Source organism: Alternaria infectoria (genome assembly GCF_024043175.1).
Source record: "Alternaria infectoria strain BMP 0036 chromosome Unknown scaffold_3, whole genome shotgun sequence".
In the NCBI taxonomy this organism is placed as follows: domain Eukaryota; kingdom Fungi; phylum Ascomycota; class Dothideomycetes; order Pleosporales; family Pleosporaceae; genus Alternaria; species Alternaria infectoria.
The window spans coordinates 1,265,437-1,279,595 of NW_026250692.1; the positions used below are offsets into that span (position 1 = coordinate 1,265,437).

Sequence of the window (14,159 nt, forward strand, 5' to 3'; positions counted from 1 at the left end):
AAAAACAGACTTTCCCACGCTAGAAGAACAACGCTAAGCAGGAACATTAAAATTATATACAAGCCAAGGGTGACGGGGCCTCGCAGAGGCGCTCTCTTTGCCAATCAGATTCCTTAAGACCGGTTAATCTGTGCTTGCTGCATACCGGGACTTTGTTGCATCTGTGGATTCTGAGGCGTGGCGCTCCGACTAGGTGGTCGGGCGTTCAATCCAGGACTGCCAGCCTGCTGTCTTGCCATCAGCCGTTGTTGTTGGACCAATTGGGCCTGATAATTCTGTACCGCGTTTGTTTGAGGAGCGTTGGCCATGCTACCGTTCTGCTGGAAATACTGATTATTCGCCATTTGTGGAGAAGGAGATATGCCAGGCGATCCAGCTGCTGCGCTCATTGCCTGCTGACTCAATGATGCCTGCGTACGTTGTTTAGCCAGGTAACGGTTGAGGTGGTCGGAGGCCTGTTTCGAAACTTGTTCTGGTGTCCATTCCGGATGTTGTCCCTTGATCTGGTTCTGGAAAGCTAGGAGCTGAGGCATGTGCCCACTCGATAGGGGGCGGGACGGTGTTTGCATGTTACCATTGCCCTGGCTCATTCGTGGGGATCCAGCGGTGTTTGCCATCCCATTCATGGAGTTGTTCATGTTCCCGTTCATTCCACCGTTCTGATTGGAAACGGGTGTCATCATGTTCGCATTAGGAATACCGTTCATTCCCATCCCTTGGGTAAGATTGCTAGCCATGTTGATCTGTTGCTGTTGGAGTTGGAACTGGTGTTGTTGCGTAGCGTTAAATTGGCCTCTTTGCATGGCCATGCGCATCTGATCCGGCGGTCCCATACGCTGGGTGTTCTGCATATTGCCTTGCATTTGTGCTTGGGGAACGCCCGGTGTGCCCATCGACATGCCAGACATGTTGCCGTTAGCGAAGTTAGCTTGCATTCCCTGTTGAGATTGGTGTGCGCGGGCCGCCATTGCCGGGCCATTCTGCCCCTGTTGCAGAGACGCATTAGCCATTTGCGGAGGAACATTGTTTGTGCCCCCGGGTGTCCCGTTACGTTGCATCTGGTTCACACCATTTGCCATTCCTGGTTGCACCTGTATTTGGGCCTGCTGCCGCGCCATCATTTGTTGCTGTTTTCGATCAGTGGTGTACTCATCGTGTAGGGACATGATTCTTACCCTAGCCATCATCTCCTGCGCAATGTGCCTTTGCTTCATTTTCTCTTCGCGTTCCCACTTCATACGACTGAACTCTTGTGGCGTTAGGGTTGTCTGTTTGGGTGGCGCAGGCTCATGTGCTTTTCGAAGCGCAGCGGCTTTCTGAGACTCCGCTTGCTTGTGGGCAGCAGACTCGCGCTTTCTGGCCAGCTTACGCATGCCATCGATGATAGCGAGATGTCTGTTTTCTCGCCTTCTTTCAACTCGTATTGGCGTAGTCGTGGGTCTTCTGCGCGGTTGACCTGGGGTCTGGCCTTGTTGCTGTTGCTGTTGCTGTTGAGCCTGGAACTGAGCGAAAACGGTCTTGTTGGCTTGCTCCAGTCGGCTTTGGTAGGTGCGGAAGTACTGTGTCTTGGACATCTCCGCCGGAAGACCTTCAAGCTGCACCCAGCGTTCAAAGCATTCCCATGGCGTTCGTCGACCGGATCCGGACACGAACATCGAAGGTAACGAAAGCTGCTGAGAGACCAGGGACCAGTTGAATGTATACTCTTTCACCAACGCCCGTAGCTTTTGGTCTTCTTCCCACAGCCACTGAGAGGGCGTGCGGTTTTCGAAGAAGGCAATAGTGGGCATGTTGAACTCTGTAGGTGGTCTGAATTGATGGGCAGCCTGAAGTCGGTCGCGAACATGCTTGTTCTCCGCGTTGAATAAGGCGACATTGGTCATTTCCGGCGGTAAGTCGTTGCGACAGAATAGGCGTCGACCTGGTGTGGATGGCATTGAATGTTCGGCTGACGTACCAGATCGACTAGGCGGCGAAGACGGCTCGTCTTCAGAGTCATAGTCATACCTGCTACGCTTCTTGGGTGGCCCTCGTATTTGCGAGACCAGCTTTCCAGTGACGAACTTGGAAACGGGAAGGATGGGTGGCTCTGAGAGAGAGAACGGGTTGGTGTCGCTGGAGCCCTCGAACATCGGGTCGTAAAGAGGCAGTTCCCGGAACATAGTATCACTGGCAGGTGTGCGGTCGATCTTCATGACCACGTCGTTGAAGCCTAGTGAGAATAGACCTGTAGGGGGGCTGGCGTTGACGGGAGTAAGTACATCGTCCTCATCACCGTATGACTCACTCTCCGTCTCGTGCGTACTCGAGTGGACAAGCTCTGGCGTAGGAGCATCATTCATCTCCTCGTCGTTGCTCGCACGCCTAGCCGACTTTGGAATGCATGCATTGACCCGTAGCGTTGATCGTTCTTCAGGTGTACTGGCCACGTACTCGGCACACCATTCCGCAAAAGTAGCGGCAAGTGCTTTCTTCCATTTCCTCTCTTCCTTGAAGTCTGTGTGCATCCACTTCATGTCGAGAAGCACTTGATCCTGGTGGGTAAATGGACGCTCAGGTTCGACGGCTTTCTGAAGTTGCCTCAAGGACCATCGGTTGGCATTCTGCAACTGGTACACTCTCTTCAAAATCTTGTAGTCTTGATGTTCGCGAATCATCGCAAGCGTACCAGCCGTCGACACCGTCTTCCTTGCAGATGCTACAAGTTCCTGCAGAGGTACAGACCTAGGCGGGTGGTGAGCCTGGTACTTGAAAAGACCCTCTAGATAATCTCGGCTCGAATCTTCCGAAGCACCTTGGAGCGACGCATAATCTTCGTTGTACGATTGCAGGGCTTTCGATGCCCGTGTCGGTGTCTTCTTGGCGAATACGACGGTCGAGACTTCTTGTGACTTATTGCGAGCTGTTCTTGGTCTTGGAGGACTTGTAGATGCCGAATGATTACTTGAGCGGGGGGTTGGTATGGCTTTCGGTCCTGCCTTCTCAGCTATAATTTCAGAGACAGATTTCTGTCGTATTGCTCCAGAGGCGACGCGGGTAGTCATACGCCCGGGACGGGATGTTGGATGTTGGGGCGAGGTCGTTGTTTGTGCATCCAGGGATGGTACGTCGCGCATTTCAATATCGATGTCAGCGGGAGGTGTGGGATGGTCGGCGGTAGGAGAGGCCTGTTGGTGGTCGATGGCTTGGTCGGCATTGTCGCGGTCCACAGTCGAAGGCTCCGCGGCAACGGTCGTTGGAGTTGGTAAAGAGTCAATGGCAACATCATGAACAGTCTTTGTTCCGATCGAGTCTTCTTCTTCTGTTTTTGCCGCACGGTAACCGCCGTCCACACCCTCCGTCAACGAATGTACGTCCCCGGAGGGCTGGGACTCGCTCAGACGACTCTTCCCATCGCGCGCCAACCGTATCGCCTGTTCGTCTTCGATCTGTTGCTCGATGTCTGGTGTAGGGGAGTCATCTTCTCTTGCTCGGGCGTTCTCTCTTGCTTCTTTCATTCGTTTGTGCAGAGCACGCTCGTGGTCATCCTTGACTTGCTGCGCGGCGGGGTCGAGGACATCGTCGTTTGGCAACGGGACGTTGTTGCGCTCCCTGTAAGTCTCCGAATCAGGACTGGTATCAGGCGAATGGTGTTGCGCGTGCGGTGTTGCTTGGGAGTAGGGCCCGACGGTCGATGACGGGGAAGAAACGTCGACGGGCGCATTCGTGGGTGGGATGGTAAGCCGTTCCTCTTCTCTTCGCTCCTTCTCGGCAGCTTTGTCCAGTTTTCGCTCCGTCTCCTGCAGTCTGGCCTCTTGAACTTCTTTTGGTGGTAGATGAACGACTTGTGGTGGCTTCGGTTTGGCGTCCGTGGTGGCACTCGACGAAGATCCGTCAGGGAGGGTAGCAGCATTCGTGTCGTCGGCCGTCGGGGATGCAACAGCAGTTGGGTCGACCGTAGTTTTGTCGCGAGGGGAATGTTCTTGATTGCCTGGAGCCTGGACAGCAAGGGTCGCGTCGGGTTGGGCATTGTTTGCTACCTCATCTTCTGTAGTGGGCGATGCAGCATGTGAGGCAGCCTTTACGCGGGGGACAACGTGGATAACGTCGCTTTGTAATGACGATTCGACTGAAGGTAAGGTTTGCGTCGCAACGGACGGCGAAGCTGAGGCGGCACGAAGTTGCTCTTCGAGGCTTGGGGTGCCGACGACGGGGGATGGCGACGGCTTGGTGAAGGTCTTGGTTGGATTCTGGAAGGGTAGGGTAGCAGGGAGTGGTGGCTGATGGTCAGTAACGGCCACTGGGAAGGGCAGCGTTGCATCGTTGAAGCGTCGACCTCTAGAGACGCGACCGTGTTAGCAGAGTGGAACGACGACAACGTGAACATTGGCGACGAGTAGGTGCATGGTACTAGGGACAGGAGGAATCTTACTGTGAGATGTCGTTTTGGTCGAGAAAACGACGTTCCTCTTCGTCAGGTTCGCCATAGACGAAGTCGTCTGCTACGGGCTGGTGGCCGTTCAGAGCGGCATTGCAGCAGCCCGTGACCTTCCAGAGTGCCCGGAGATGGCGCTCCAACGTCGCGGATGTGAATCTGGGGACATTGAATTAGCACCACCACAACACGCAAATAAACTAAAACGAGCGATTTTTCCTTGTCGCATCGATGCATTTAGTCGATTCCATCGGCCAAATTGCAAACGCGATGGATAGTCGTGGACTTTGACTTACGCGGCTTCATTTGTCTTCTCCTGGCGTAAGGTTTCCCGTAAACTGTCGAGGGACATATGAAGACCGACGAACGGTGGCCGACATCCGTTATCCACGAGTGCCGCCGTTGTGATGAATTATCGGGGTTGGTGGTCGCGTTGGTTGATGGAAATGTGTTTTGCGATATGCTGGACTGATGGGCGGGACTGCGAGAACGTGAGGGAAGGGCTGCTCACGCCGCATTGCAGGGATGGCCGTGATAAGCCCTGCCTAGCCTGGTTCATTGGGCCAACCTTGGGACACTAGCTGCGCCTTACTCCACCCGGCCTAGCCCTGCCGTCTGCATCAAAAACTTCTGGATCGCAAGGCGCGACGGCTGCGCGAAACAACGACGAGTTATCGACAATGGCAAAGAGAAAGAGAGAGACCGCCGAGAGCGCCGCCAAGGCGAAGGCGCTGAAGAGCTCCAAGGGCGCTGCTGCCTCCACCACAAAACAGCCGGCGACCAAGGAAACGGCGATCCGCAATGGCAAGGAAGGTGCAGCCAACGGGAAGATGGACCTGAGCATGAGCAAACTCCAGATCGATTCCACTGCAAAAAGCGAAGATTCCGTCCCAGATGTCACGACTGTGCAAGTCATAACCGGCTCCTACGAGAGAGTTCTGCATGGATTCGCGGCATCCATCCCCAGCAGTCTCTTCACCGGACAGGATGATGCATCGACACCTGAGACGGACAGGCCAAAAGTAGATTTTACCGACACATTTCTTTTCAACGCCCATTCATCCTCCATCCGCTGTCTTGCCCTGTCTCCGCTCTCGAATGAGACGTCCAAAATCACGTTAGCTACAGGCAGCACCGATGAGCGCATCAACCTTTACTCCATCTCGACCGCCCCCCCAGTCGCCTCAAAACTCAGACCAAAGCTGCCTTCTCTCCATGGCGGCTCCATTACTGAGAATCCCAAGAACAAGGAACTCGGCTCATTGCTTCACCACTCGTCAAACATCACAGCCCTCTACTTCCCAACCAGGAGTAAGCTCCTCAGCTCCGCGGAAGACAGCACTATCGCCATCACGAGAACACGCGACTGGACTGCCCTCTCAACCATCAAAGCGCCAATACCGAAGCCCCAAGGCCGACCCAGTGGAGACACAGCCGGACCCGGTGAAGTACCCTCTGGAATTAATGATTTCGCCGTCCACCCTAGCATGAAGCTCATGCTGAGCGTAGGCAAAGGCGAAAAGTGCATGCGACTCTGGAACCTCGTGACAGGAAAGAAAGCCGGCGTGCTCAACTTTGACCGCAACATCCTCACCGCCGTAGGCGAAGGGCGCTTCGCATCCGGTGAGGGAAGACGAGTCATATGGGACAAGGAAGGCGAGGAGTTCGCCGTGGGCTTCGAGCGCGGCATCGTCGTTTTCAACATCGAATCCAAGCCAAAAGCAAAGATTGCACCGACCCCGAGGACTAAGATACATCAAATGCACTACTTGCCGTCGGAGTCGCATCCGGGCACGCTACTCGTCTCAACCGAGGATGGCCGCGTTCTTCTCTTCGACACCAACACCACGATACCGACTGAATCGTCAGAGAAGAACAAAGACGAGGTTCCTGCTAGCAGATTAGTCGCTCAAATCGGTGGCCCAGCAGCAGGCATGACAGGCCGTGTCAAGGACTTTGAAATCGTCCAGCTCTCGCAAACAAATTTCCTCATCGTCACTGGTAGCAGCGATGGCACAGTGCGCTTCTGGTCACTGAGTACGGACGAGTTGAAGAGCGATGATGCGGGCAAGGCAGAAGGTTTCACAGCGGCGCAGGTCGGTAAGCTGCTTGGAACCTCTTCGACTGGTACCAGGATTACGTGTCTGAAGGCTTTCTCCATGACGGGCAAGCCAGATGAAGAGGAAGAAGAGGTCGTTGAGAAAGACGCAGAGATGTCGAGTAGCGAGGACGATAGCGAGTAGTTCAGACTTCAAGTTGTAGCATTAATGATACCACCACCTCGTTCTTGCGACTTTGTTCTTGTGTATCAATTTCATGGGATGCGATCTACTAGCGTCTCGATGCTTCTCTAAATTATACAACTTCCGTTCTACCTCTATCTTCAAACTCTGGTCTTTCTACAAATTCATAGTGACGGTCATACTATTACTATGCACCAATAGCACCGGCGGTAGGCCTTGGCATAGGACCTCCAAATCGCTAATGTATTTGACACTCTCTGCCTCACTTTCACAAGTACCCTCCATAGGACTAGGAAGCGTAGTAAACACGACTGCCGTTTCATCAGAATGCTTCCGTATAAGCTCGTTCAGGATAAGATGTTGAGCGCGACACGGTAGGTCGTTGAAGGAGAGAGGGATGGCTTGTTGGGCGGGGAACCCGGAAGCTGGCGAGGCGGTACCCGTGTCAGTAGGTTGGTGAGATGATGCTGCGGCTGAGTGGGGACTGGAATTTGCTGGTGTGTTTTCTGCGGCGAGTTGAGAGGGCTCCCCAGATGTCACAATGGGATCTTGTTTGTTGGCTGTTGCTGGTTTGGGCGTATCGACGAATGTTATCGATGGGCCGGCCGTTTCTTCCGATGATATCGCTGTTCGGGGAGTTGGATTCGATGTGAACTTGGGCAGTGACTGCCGACGCATTGTAGGCGGTTTGACAGCGGCGCGTGAGGATCCAGAGCGCTGAGAGGATGAACTGGCTACACTTTGGGACTGGGCTCGCTCTCTGGTGTGAAGAATAGCTGTGTCAGAGGCAACGGCGTCTGGGTGCGGTTTGAGCGGTGTCACCGACTGTGTGGTCGGCCGGTCATCTTTCTGCGAGGTACTGTCCTTCCGTGAACTTTTCCAAATGGCCTTACGGAGATCCAGCTGCCTGGTGAAGAAAGAGGCGCTGGGTGCCGTTTTACGTCTTCTTAGTGACATTCTCTGCCCGTTCTGATCACTCTCATCACTCGATGCATCCAAGTCGTATTCGTCGAAGTTGCTGCCACTGACGACTGCCTCGCTATCAGAAGCCATTGCTTCGTCATCAGCATCGTCTTCCCTTCCGCCGGCTGAGGATGGTTGAGTGTCGCTATCGCTGTCTTCAAGTAGCTGGACTGGTATTCTTTGGCTTTGCATTTTGGCCCTTGTCCCGTCCCCAAGATTGCCAACAGATGTTCTACTTTTTGCTTTACGTAGCATCTTGCGCAGGGCTGAGAAGCGCTTTGGGTTCGTCTCTTGCCTACCATGTTGGAACGAGGCAATAGGCCAACTGGTGACGGCTTCAAGAATATCGACAGTCTGTGCTAGTTCCTGGCTCGCACTCAAACTCTCGGGCTGACGCAGTCGTTTGATGTCTTGCCACCATCGCTCGTCTTCCAGCGAGTAATCGATATCACGACCAGTCTGATCAAAGTGGCCATCATCTCTTCCGTTGATGATGACTTCATACATGCTTAAATCTCCGGAGGACAACCAGAAGACGTGGACTTCAGCCTCAATGCGCAGATTACGCAGCAATGTAGTAACGCGACTACGCTCTTCCTCGACGTCCGTCTCATACTCCACAAAAACACAGACTCTCAATTTGTACATGCGCTTCCAAGACGGTACCGTGTGTAAGATGCATCCAAGCTGCAGGATGAGTGTATACGTGTCGAAATTCGTGGTCAGAACATTCTTGCGGATTGGCTCATCGCCAGTAGTAGCGACCTCGGCTGACATTTGAATCGGCCAGAGGTCGATGTACTTCTTTGATGAATCCTCGATATCAATATCATTGAGACCAATGAAGCTGAACGCTTTTTCTTTCACCGTAGGCTTGGTAGGCGGCACCTCGAGTTCCTGGAACCCCTTGCCTATAGCGACATTTGCTTGCAACCGAAGAATCAGATCTTCGATAACAGTGACGTAACTGCGTATAGCAATCGCGTTTTCTGGTTTCATAGCATCGGTGGGAAGCATACTATGGGTGTTTCCTGTGACGCGTCGCCTGGCTGCTGCTTGGATTGCTTTCCGAGAGATGGGATGGTTCGTAGCCTTGCTGGATGGGCGTGATGGTTGGGGCGAAGGTATGCCGATGGAAGGCTGCGCTTGCCTCATCTCAGGTAGGTTGTAGAAGCCCATGACAACTATGTTTGGCCGCATGCCACCTAGCCCTGCACCCAGAACGAGGTTGCGAGCGCCCCACTCGACGGCAGGAGATATAGAGATGTTCACGAACGCTTTGATCCTGGAGAAGTCGATATACTTTGTCCAAGACTGCTGTTGTCGTCTTGCTTCTGGCACAGCTTCCCCGAAGTCATCAGAGACAATGACGTGCCCAAGTACGAAGAGACCTCCCTTCTTCAGCGAATTGCAGAACTGGATCAACTTATACTGCCGCCGCGGATCATTGACTAAGAGTAAGATCTGGGGTCTCCAGAACTTGACATGCTCTTGGCGCAAGCGCAGCAAGTACTTTCGCACCTGGTGATAGATGAGACCCTGACTCACATCGCCCCATGGCTTAGGCGGGGTGCTGCAGAAGTAGAGATACGAAGTCAGTATATGTCTCACATGCACTTCGTACAGTCAAAACTTACGTATAGTGAATCAGTAGGAAGATAATCATGAGCAGAGCTACACATCCAGATGCATAGAAGCCGTCGACGAAGAACATGGTACCTCCACAGACAACCGTCCCAACAGCAGCTGTGGGCCAGTTGAAGTAGTGGAAGGAGGGTCGGAAGTTTGGGGCAGAACCAATCTTGAGTAAGAAACAGGCCAAGTTGGTGACGAGAAATGTCATTAGATACTAAAGAATGTTAGGATTTGAACAGGTAGAGTTTGACTGACGACTGGTAGAGTAATAGGGAGCACTTACTGTCATTGTGATAAATGAAGCAATCTGATTGATGTCGGCAAACATTGTGATTTGAGCGATGATAAAAGTGATGATGATGGCGTAGATCGGCTGTACAAATGAAGCTACGTGGTTAGTTTAGACATAGCAAATATTACTGTAGACATCCTACCTCATCGGATTTCTTCGTGCCCTGTCCAAAGATCGAAAGTCCAGGAATAAGATTGTCGCGAGAAAGAGCCTGGAGGAGCTTGGCTGAACCAATAACACCCATGAGTACCGAGAATAAGGATGTCGCCATCTCGCCAGCAAGCACGACCGCGCCAGATATGTTGGTCAGCTGGATGACATTTGTGTTATTGTAGAAAGTTTCGCGTGCTATTGACGCCGCCATAGCGAAGATAACGAGTGTGTAAAGAATGAAGGTCAGACCTATGCCATACAAGGTCCCTTTCGGGATGGCTTTACTTGGGTGCTTGAGGTCGCCACTCATGCTTGCACCGGCCAGAATCCCTCCCGTAGCTGGGAAGAGGATACCAAAGAGATCTTGGAAGTTCTCTCGGTGATGATCGGCACTTCCCGCGGCTCCTCGCGTGAAATGGGGTAGTAAGTTCTGACGGAATGTGTCCATGCTGAGGCCTGTGAAAACAATTTCTTCTTTCGGGTTCTCGAACGGAGGCCTGAACACAGCGGACAGAGGAATACTGATAGTCGCGACCAACAAGACTAGTAGTAGGCCGTTGCTGCAGCGTGCGAAGAGCCCACTTCCAGCAAGGCAGATAAGTGTGCACGCGGCTAGAACCAAGGTAGCCCAGAGGAACTGCCACCAGTAGCTTTGAGGTAGCCACTCTGCCATGTCACCTCCATTGCTACCGAAGTTCTCGATGAGACAGTCAATGAGACCGACAGCATTGAGCGAGGTGTTGAAGACTGAGCCAAGATAGTAGACGATGCCTATCGATCCGCCGAACTCTGGCCCCAGGCTGCGGGAGATCAAGTAGTACGCGCCTCCTCCTCTAACCGTGCCATTGGTGGCAACAGCGGAAATACTCAACGTAGTTAAGAGATTGATGGCATAAGCTGCTATCAGCATACCCATCATGCCAATCAAGCCAGCTTGACCGAGAAGGAAGCCGAATCTGAGAAACATCAAAATCGACAAGACATTGAGGGTTACTGGCACGAAAACTCCAGCAAAAGTGCCTAGTTTGTCGGTACCTCCAACGGGTCTGGGGAAAGCGCCAGGCCTTGGTTTGGTGGTTTCGCTGACTGAGTGTCGTTTGCCGTCATTATTTGGCTCCTTCGCTAAATTGGATCGTGACGTCTGGAGGATGCTCGAGAACCAGCTGCTCATTCCTCTCTGCTTGCTCCCCGTCCCTTGAGCGCCATCGTAGACATCGGCATCAGCTGGAAGCTGGCGTCCACTGCTTGGCAGAAGCGGTGTTTCCTCGTCAGGTGGTGGTGAATGCTGTACGAACGAGCGTCGATGCAGTCGCGCACTCTCATCTCGTGCTGTACGGGTTGCAAAGTTGGAGCGTGTCCGCGGCAGGGTGAGCCTGGTCGTCTGGTCGTCGTCCGCATTCGTCATGGTCTCGGCATCGGGAACCTGGTTCAATGTTCGTGGCACGGGGTGTCACTGCGGCTCCGGTCAGGCCGTGCACGAGATGCGCCGATGAGCGTTAGATGGTGAGGTGTAGGAACGAGACATGGACAGAACAGCTGAGAGCAACGACAGGGCAACACATCCGAGGAGCGATGACGCCGCATCTACATCGCCAACAGTAAAGTCTTCTGCTATGCTTCACTTGGCGGCTTAGCGCTCGCTTCTCGGTGGAAAGATGCAGGGCTTCCAACGGTGTGACATGGTCATCCCGCGCGTGGGGCGCCACATCTCTCCGGCGAATCGACGGATGACCTCAACCTCTCGGCACAGGCCTCGAAGCAGCCCGACTCAGCTTTCCTTGCTTCTTCTGCGCGTCTCCCTCTTGCTGCTGTACATTACGCGTAGCATCTCGAAGCCTCGCGGTATGTGTCCACTGGCCACGCCATCCATATAACTACCCGTAGCGTGTTTTATCGCTCAGCATTCCCTTTGCGACGTTAGACGCAGGTAGCCGAAGCTCGCGTTTCTTATCACAGAGTTCACTGCGGCTCCACAACACCACACACGCAGCCCAACATGTCGGGTGAGCGTTCGACTTCGACGAACCCCCAGGCGGTGCCGTCGTCGCGAGATTCTCGACGAAGTTCTCCCGATACGCAGTCTGTTCGTGCAGGCTCTGTCGCGCGACGGGGCTCGCCCGTTCCTTCCCTACCCAACGGCACACCTGCCGTACGCCAAATACCAACACCCTCCCAGACCCAGACGGCAAACTCGTCGTCGATACAGACACCACTGCCTGGACGCGCAGACCCGCAGTCGTCGCTGCCCGGCCCAGCCGAGTCGAACCTTTCTTCGGCGCTGAAAGAGTCACTGGGCAATTCACCCCCACGGTTCGGCACACCTCCGATACGCCCACTGTCCCCCGCCCAAGACGCGCCTCCTCGTGGCCCGCCTAGCAACTACGGTTCCTTTGACGGCCGCGGTCGCTCGCCTGTGCCGTACGAAGACCCCGAGATCGTGCGCCGGCATCTGGTAGGCCACTATGCCTCACCAAGCAGGTCAAATCGTGGAAGAATAGGCGATGACGATGCCCAATCAACTGGAACGAGGCCCGAGGAAGACGAGGAGCAGTTTTCGAGCTTGCAACTCCAGGGCGGCGACATCACGCGACAGATTTACAGGTGGAGCGAGCAGCAGGCGGCGGAAGAGCAGGGCAAGTTGCAGCGCAGCAAGAGCTTCCACGGTTCGCGACGTCGTCCTGAAGACGAAGCACTCGACATCGACTCCATTCGCCAGCCTGGTGGCTTCAGACGAAACTACTTGCGCAGAGCCGCTGGGAGTCCCTCACCCGGCCCAGGCCCGTCTGGCTATGGAACAGTCCGACAGGCGCGCCCACCGCCGCAGGTCTTTACCAGCAACTTCTTGGAGTTCCTCACGTTATATGGCCACTTCGCCGGTGAATCTCTCGAAGAAGACGACGAGGTGTTGGGACCGGACGAATACTTCTCCTCTGATGCTCTGGATTCCGGCGCGCAGAGCGAAGACGAAGACCGTGAGTACGGCGAGTCGAGCGCACTGCTCACCCCTGGCAAGCGAAGAAAGCGCAAAGCGAAGAAGACCGGCACCGGCAGCCCCACAGGTGCAGCCATGCTGCTCCTCAAGTCGTTTGTTGGCACTGGTGTCTTGTTCCTGCCCCGAGCCTTCCTTAACGGCGGCATGCTCTTTTCCAATGTGGTACTCCTTGGTGTCGCGGGTCTCTCGTATGCCTGCTTTGTCTTGCTTGTTTCCACCCGGCTCGTGGTAGAGCACTCGTTCGGTGACATGGGCTTTCATCTCTACGGAAACTGGATGCGCAACATGATCAACTCTTCGCTTGTCATATCCCAGATCGGCTTCTCATCTGCCTACATCGTCTTTGTGTCTGAGAACCTGCAAGCCTTTGTTCTTGCGGTATCCAACTGCAAGACCTTCATCGACATCAAGTACATGATCATGATGCAGATGGTCATCTTCTTGCCGTTGTCGCTCTACCGTAACATCAACAACATTCAGAAGCTCGCATTAGTGGCAGATCTCTTCATCCTCATGGGTCTCGTATACCTGTACTACTACGATCTCTTCACCATCGTTGACCAGGGCGGTATCTCCGACATCGTCAACTTCAATGCCAAAGACTGGACGCTCTTCATCGGTACCGCCATCTTCACATTCGAAGGCATCGGTCTCATCATCCCTATCCAGACCGGTATGAAAGACCCGAAGAAGTTTCCTAAGGTCCTGGGAGGTGTCATGATCATCATCACTGTCATCTTCCTCAGCGCCGGAGCCCTTTCGTACGCAGCGTTTGGATCCAAGACGAAGACTGTGGTACTTCTCAACATGCCCCAGGATAACAGATTCGTCAACGGCGTTCAGTTTATCTACTCGCTCGCTATCTTGCTATCTACGCCACTACAGATCTACCCGGCAATCGAGATTACCAGCCAGCAGTTGTTCAGTAGGACAGGCAAGTACAACCCGTACGTCAAGTGGAAGAAGAACTTCTTCCGCTTCTTTATGGTCTTGGTGTGCGCTTGCCTTGCTTGGGCCGGTGCGGGTGACTTGGACAAGTTTGTTAGTCTGGTAGGAAGCTTTGCCTGCATTCCGTTGGTCTTCATCTATCCTGTAAGCACATATCTTCCTCTGACTTGCTCATTGCTAACAATATACAGCCCATGCTCCATTACCGGGCTGTCGCGCGCACAACCACTGCACGTGTATTGGACGTACTGCTTTGCATCATCGGTGCAGTTGGCATGGTATATACCACAACTCTCACTGTCCAGAGCTGGATCCACGGAGGTGCTCCCAAGGCTCCCGGCTACTGTGACAGCCGGTAGTCGACGGTTCCCGATCGTAAATTGCCTTGTCCCTCGTTTTGCATTGCATGTAGCATTTCAGCGATGTACATCAGCACTCATCTTTGGTTATCTCTCATCATAGAAGTTACGCTAGGCAGGTTTGGGTTTAGGCGCACTCCAGGGCTTTTACGCGGTCTAG

General features: G+C 53.8%; 4 protein-coding genes across 4 annotated transcripts; 2 read left to right on the forward strand and 2 right to left on the reverse strand.

Annotated features, from left to right (window-relative positions):
• Nucleotides 1–113: 113 nt before the first annotated feature.
• On the reverse strand, nt 114–4,766 carry J4E92_002645 (uncharacterized protein; the record flags this gene model as incomplete). The annotated part of the gene is made up of 4 exons (XM_051494048.1): nt 114–1,127; nt 1,176–4,317; nt 4,412–4,573; nt 4,711–4,766. The coding sequence occupies 4 exons, from the start codon at nt 4,764–4,766 to the stop codon at nt 114–116; spliced, it is 4,374 nt and encodes a 1,457-aa protein (XP_051355727.1).
• A 328-nt stretch (nt 4,767–5,094) lies between these two features.
• On the forward strand, nt 5,095–6,657 carry J4E92_002646 (uncharacterized protein; the record flags this gene model as incomplete). The annotated part of the gene is made up of 1 exon (XM_051494049.1): nt 5,095–6,657. One exon carries the CDS (start codon nt 5,095–5,097, stop codon nt 6,655–6,657), a length of 1,563 nt encoding a protein of 520 aa, XP_051355728.1.
• A 156-nt stretch (nt 6,658–6,813) lies between these two features.
• J4E92_002647 (uncharacterized protein) lies at nt 6,814–11,105 on the reverse strand (the record flags this gene model as incomplete). Its single annotated transcript, XM_051494050.1, has 4 exons — nt 6,814–9,193; nt 9,258–9,469; nt 9,539–9,628; nt 9,690–11,105. The coding sequence occupies 4 exons, from the start codon at nt 11,103–11,105 to the stop codon at nt 6,814–6,816; spliced, it is 4,098 nt and encodes a 1,365-aa protein (XP_051355729.1).
• A 591-nt stretch (nt 11,106–11,696) lies between these two features.
• J4E92_002648 (uncharacterized protein) lies at nt 11,697–13,999 on the forward strand (the record flags this gene model as incomplete). Its single annotated transcript, XM_051494051.1, has 2 exons — nt 11,697–13,784; nt 13,832–13,999. 2 exons carry the CDS (start codon nt 11,697–11,699, stop codon nt 13,997–13,999), a joined length of 2,256 nt encoding a protein of 751 aa, XP_051355730.1.
• Between the last annotated feature and the right edge of the window lie 160 nt (nt 14,000–14,159).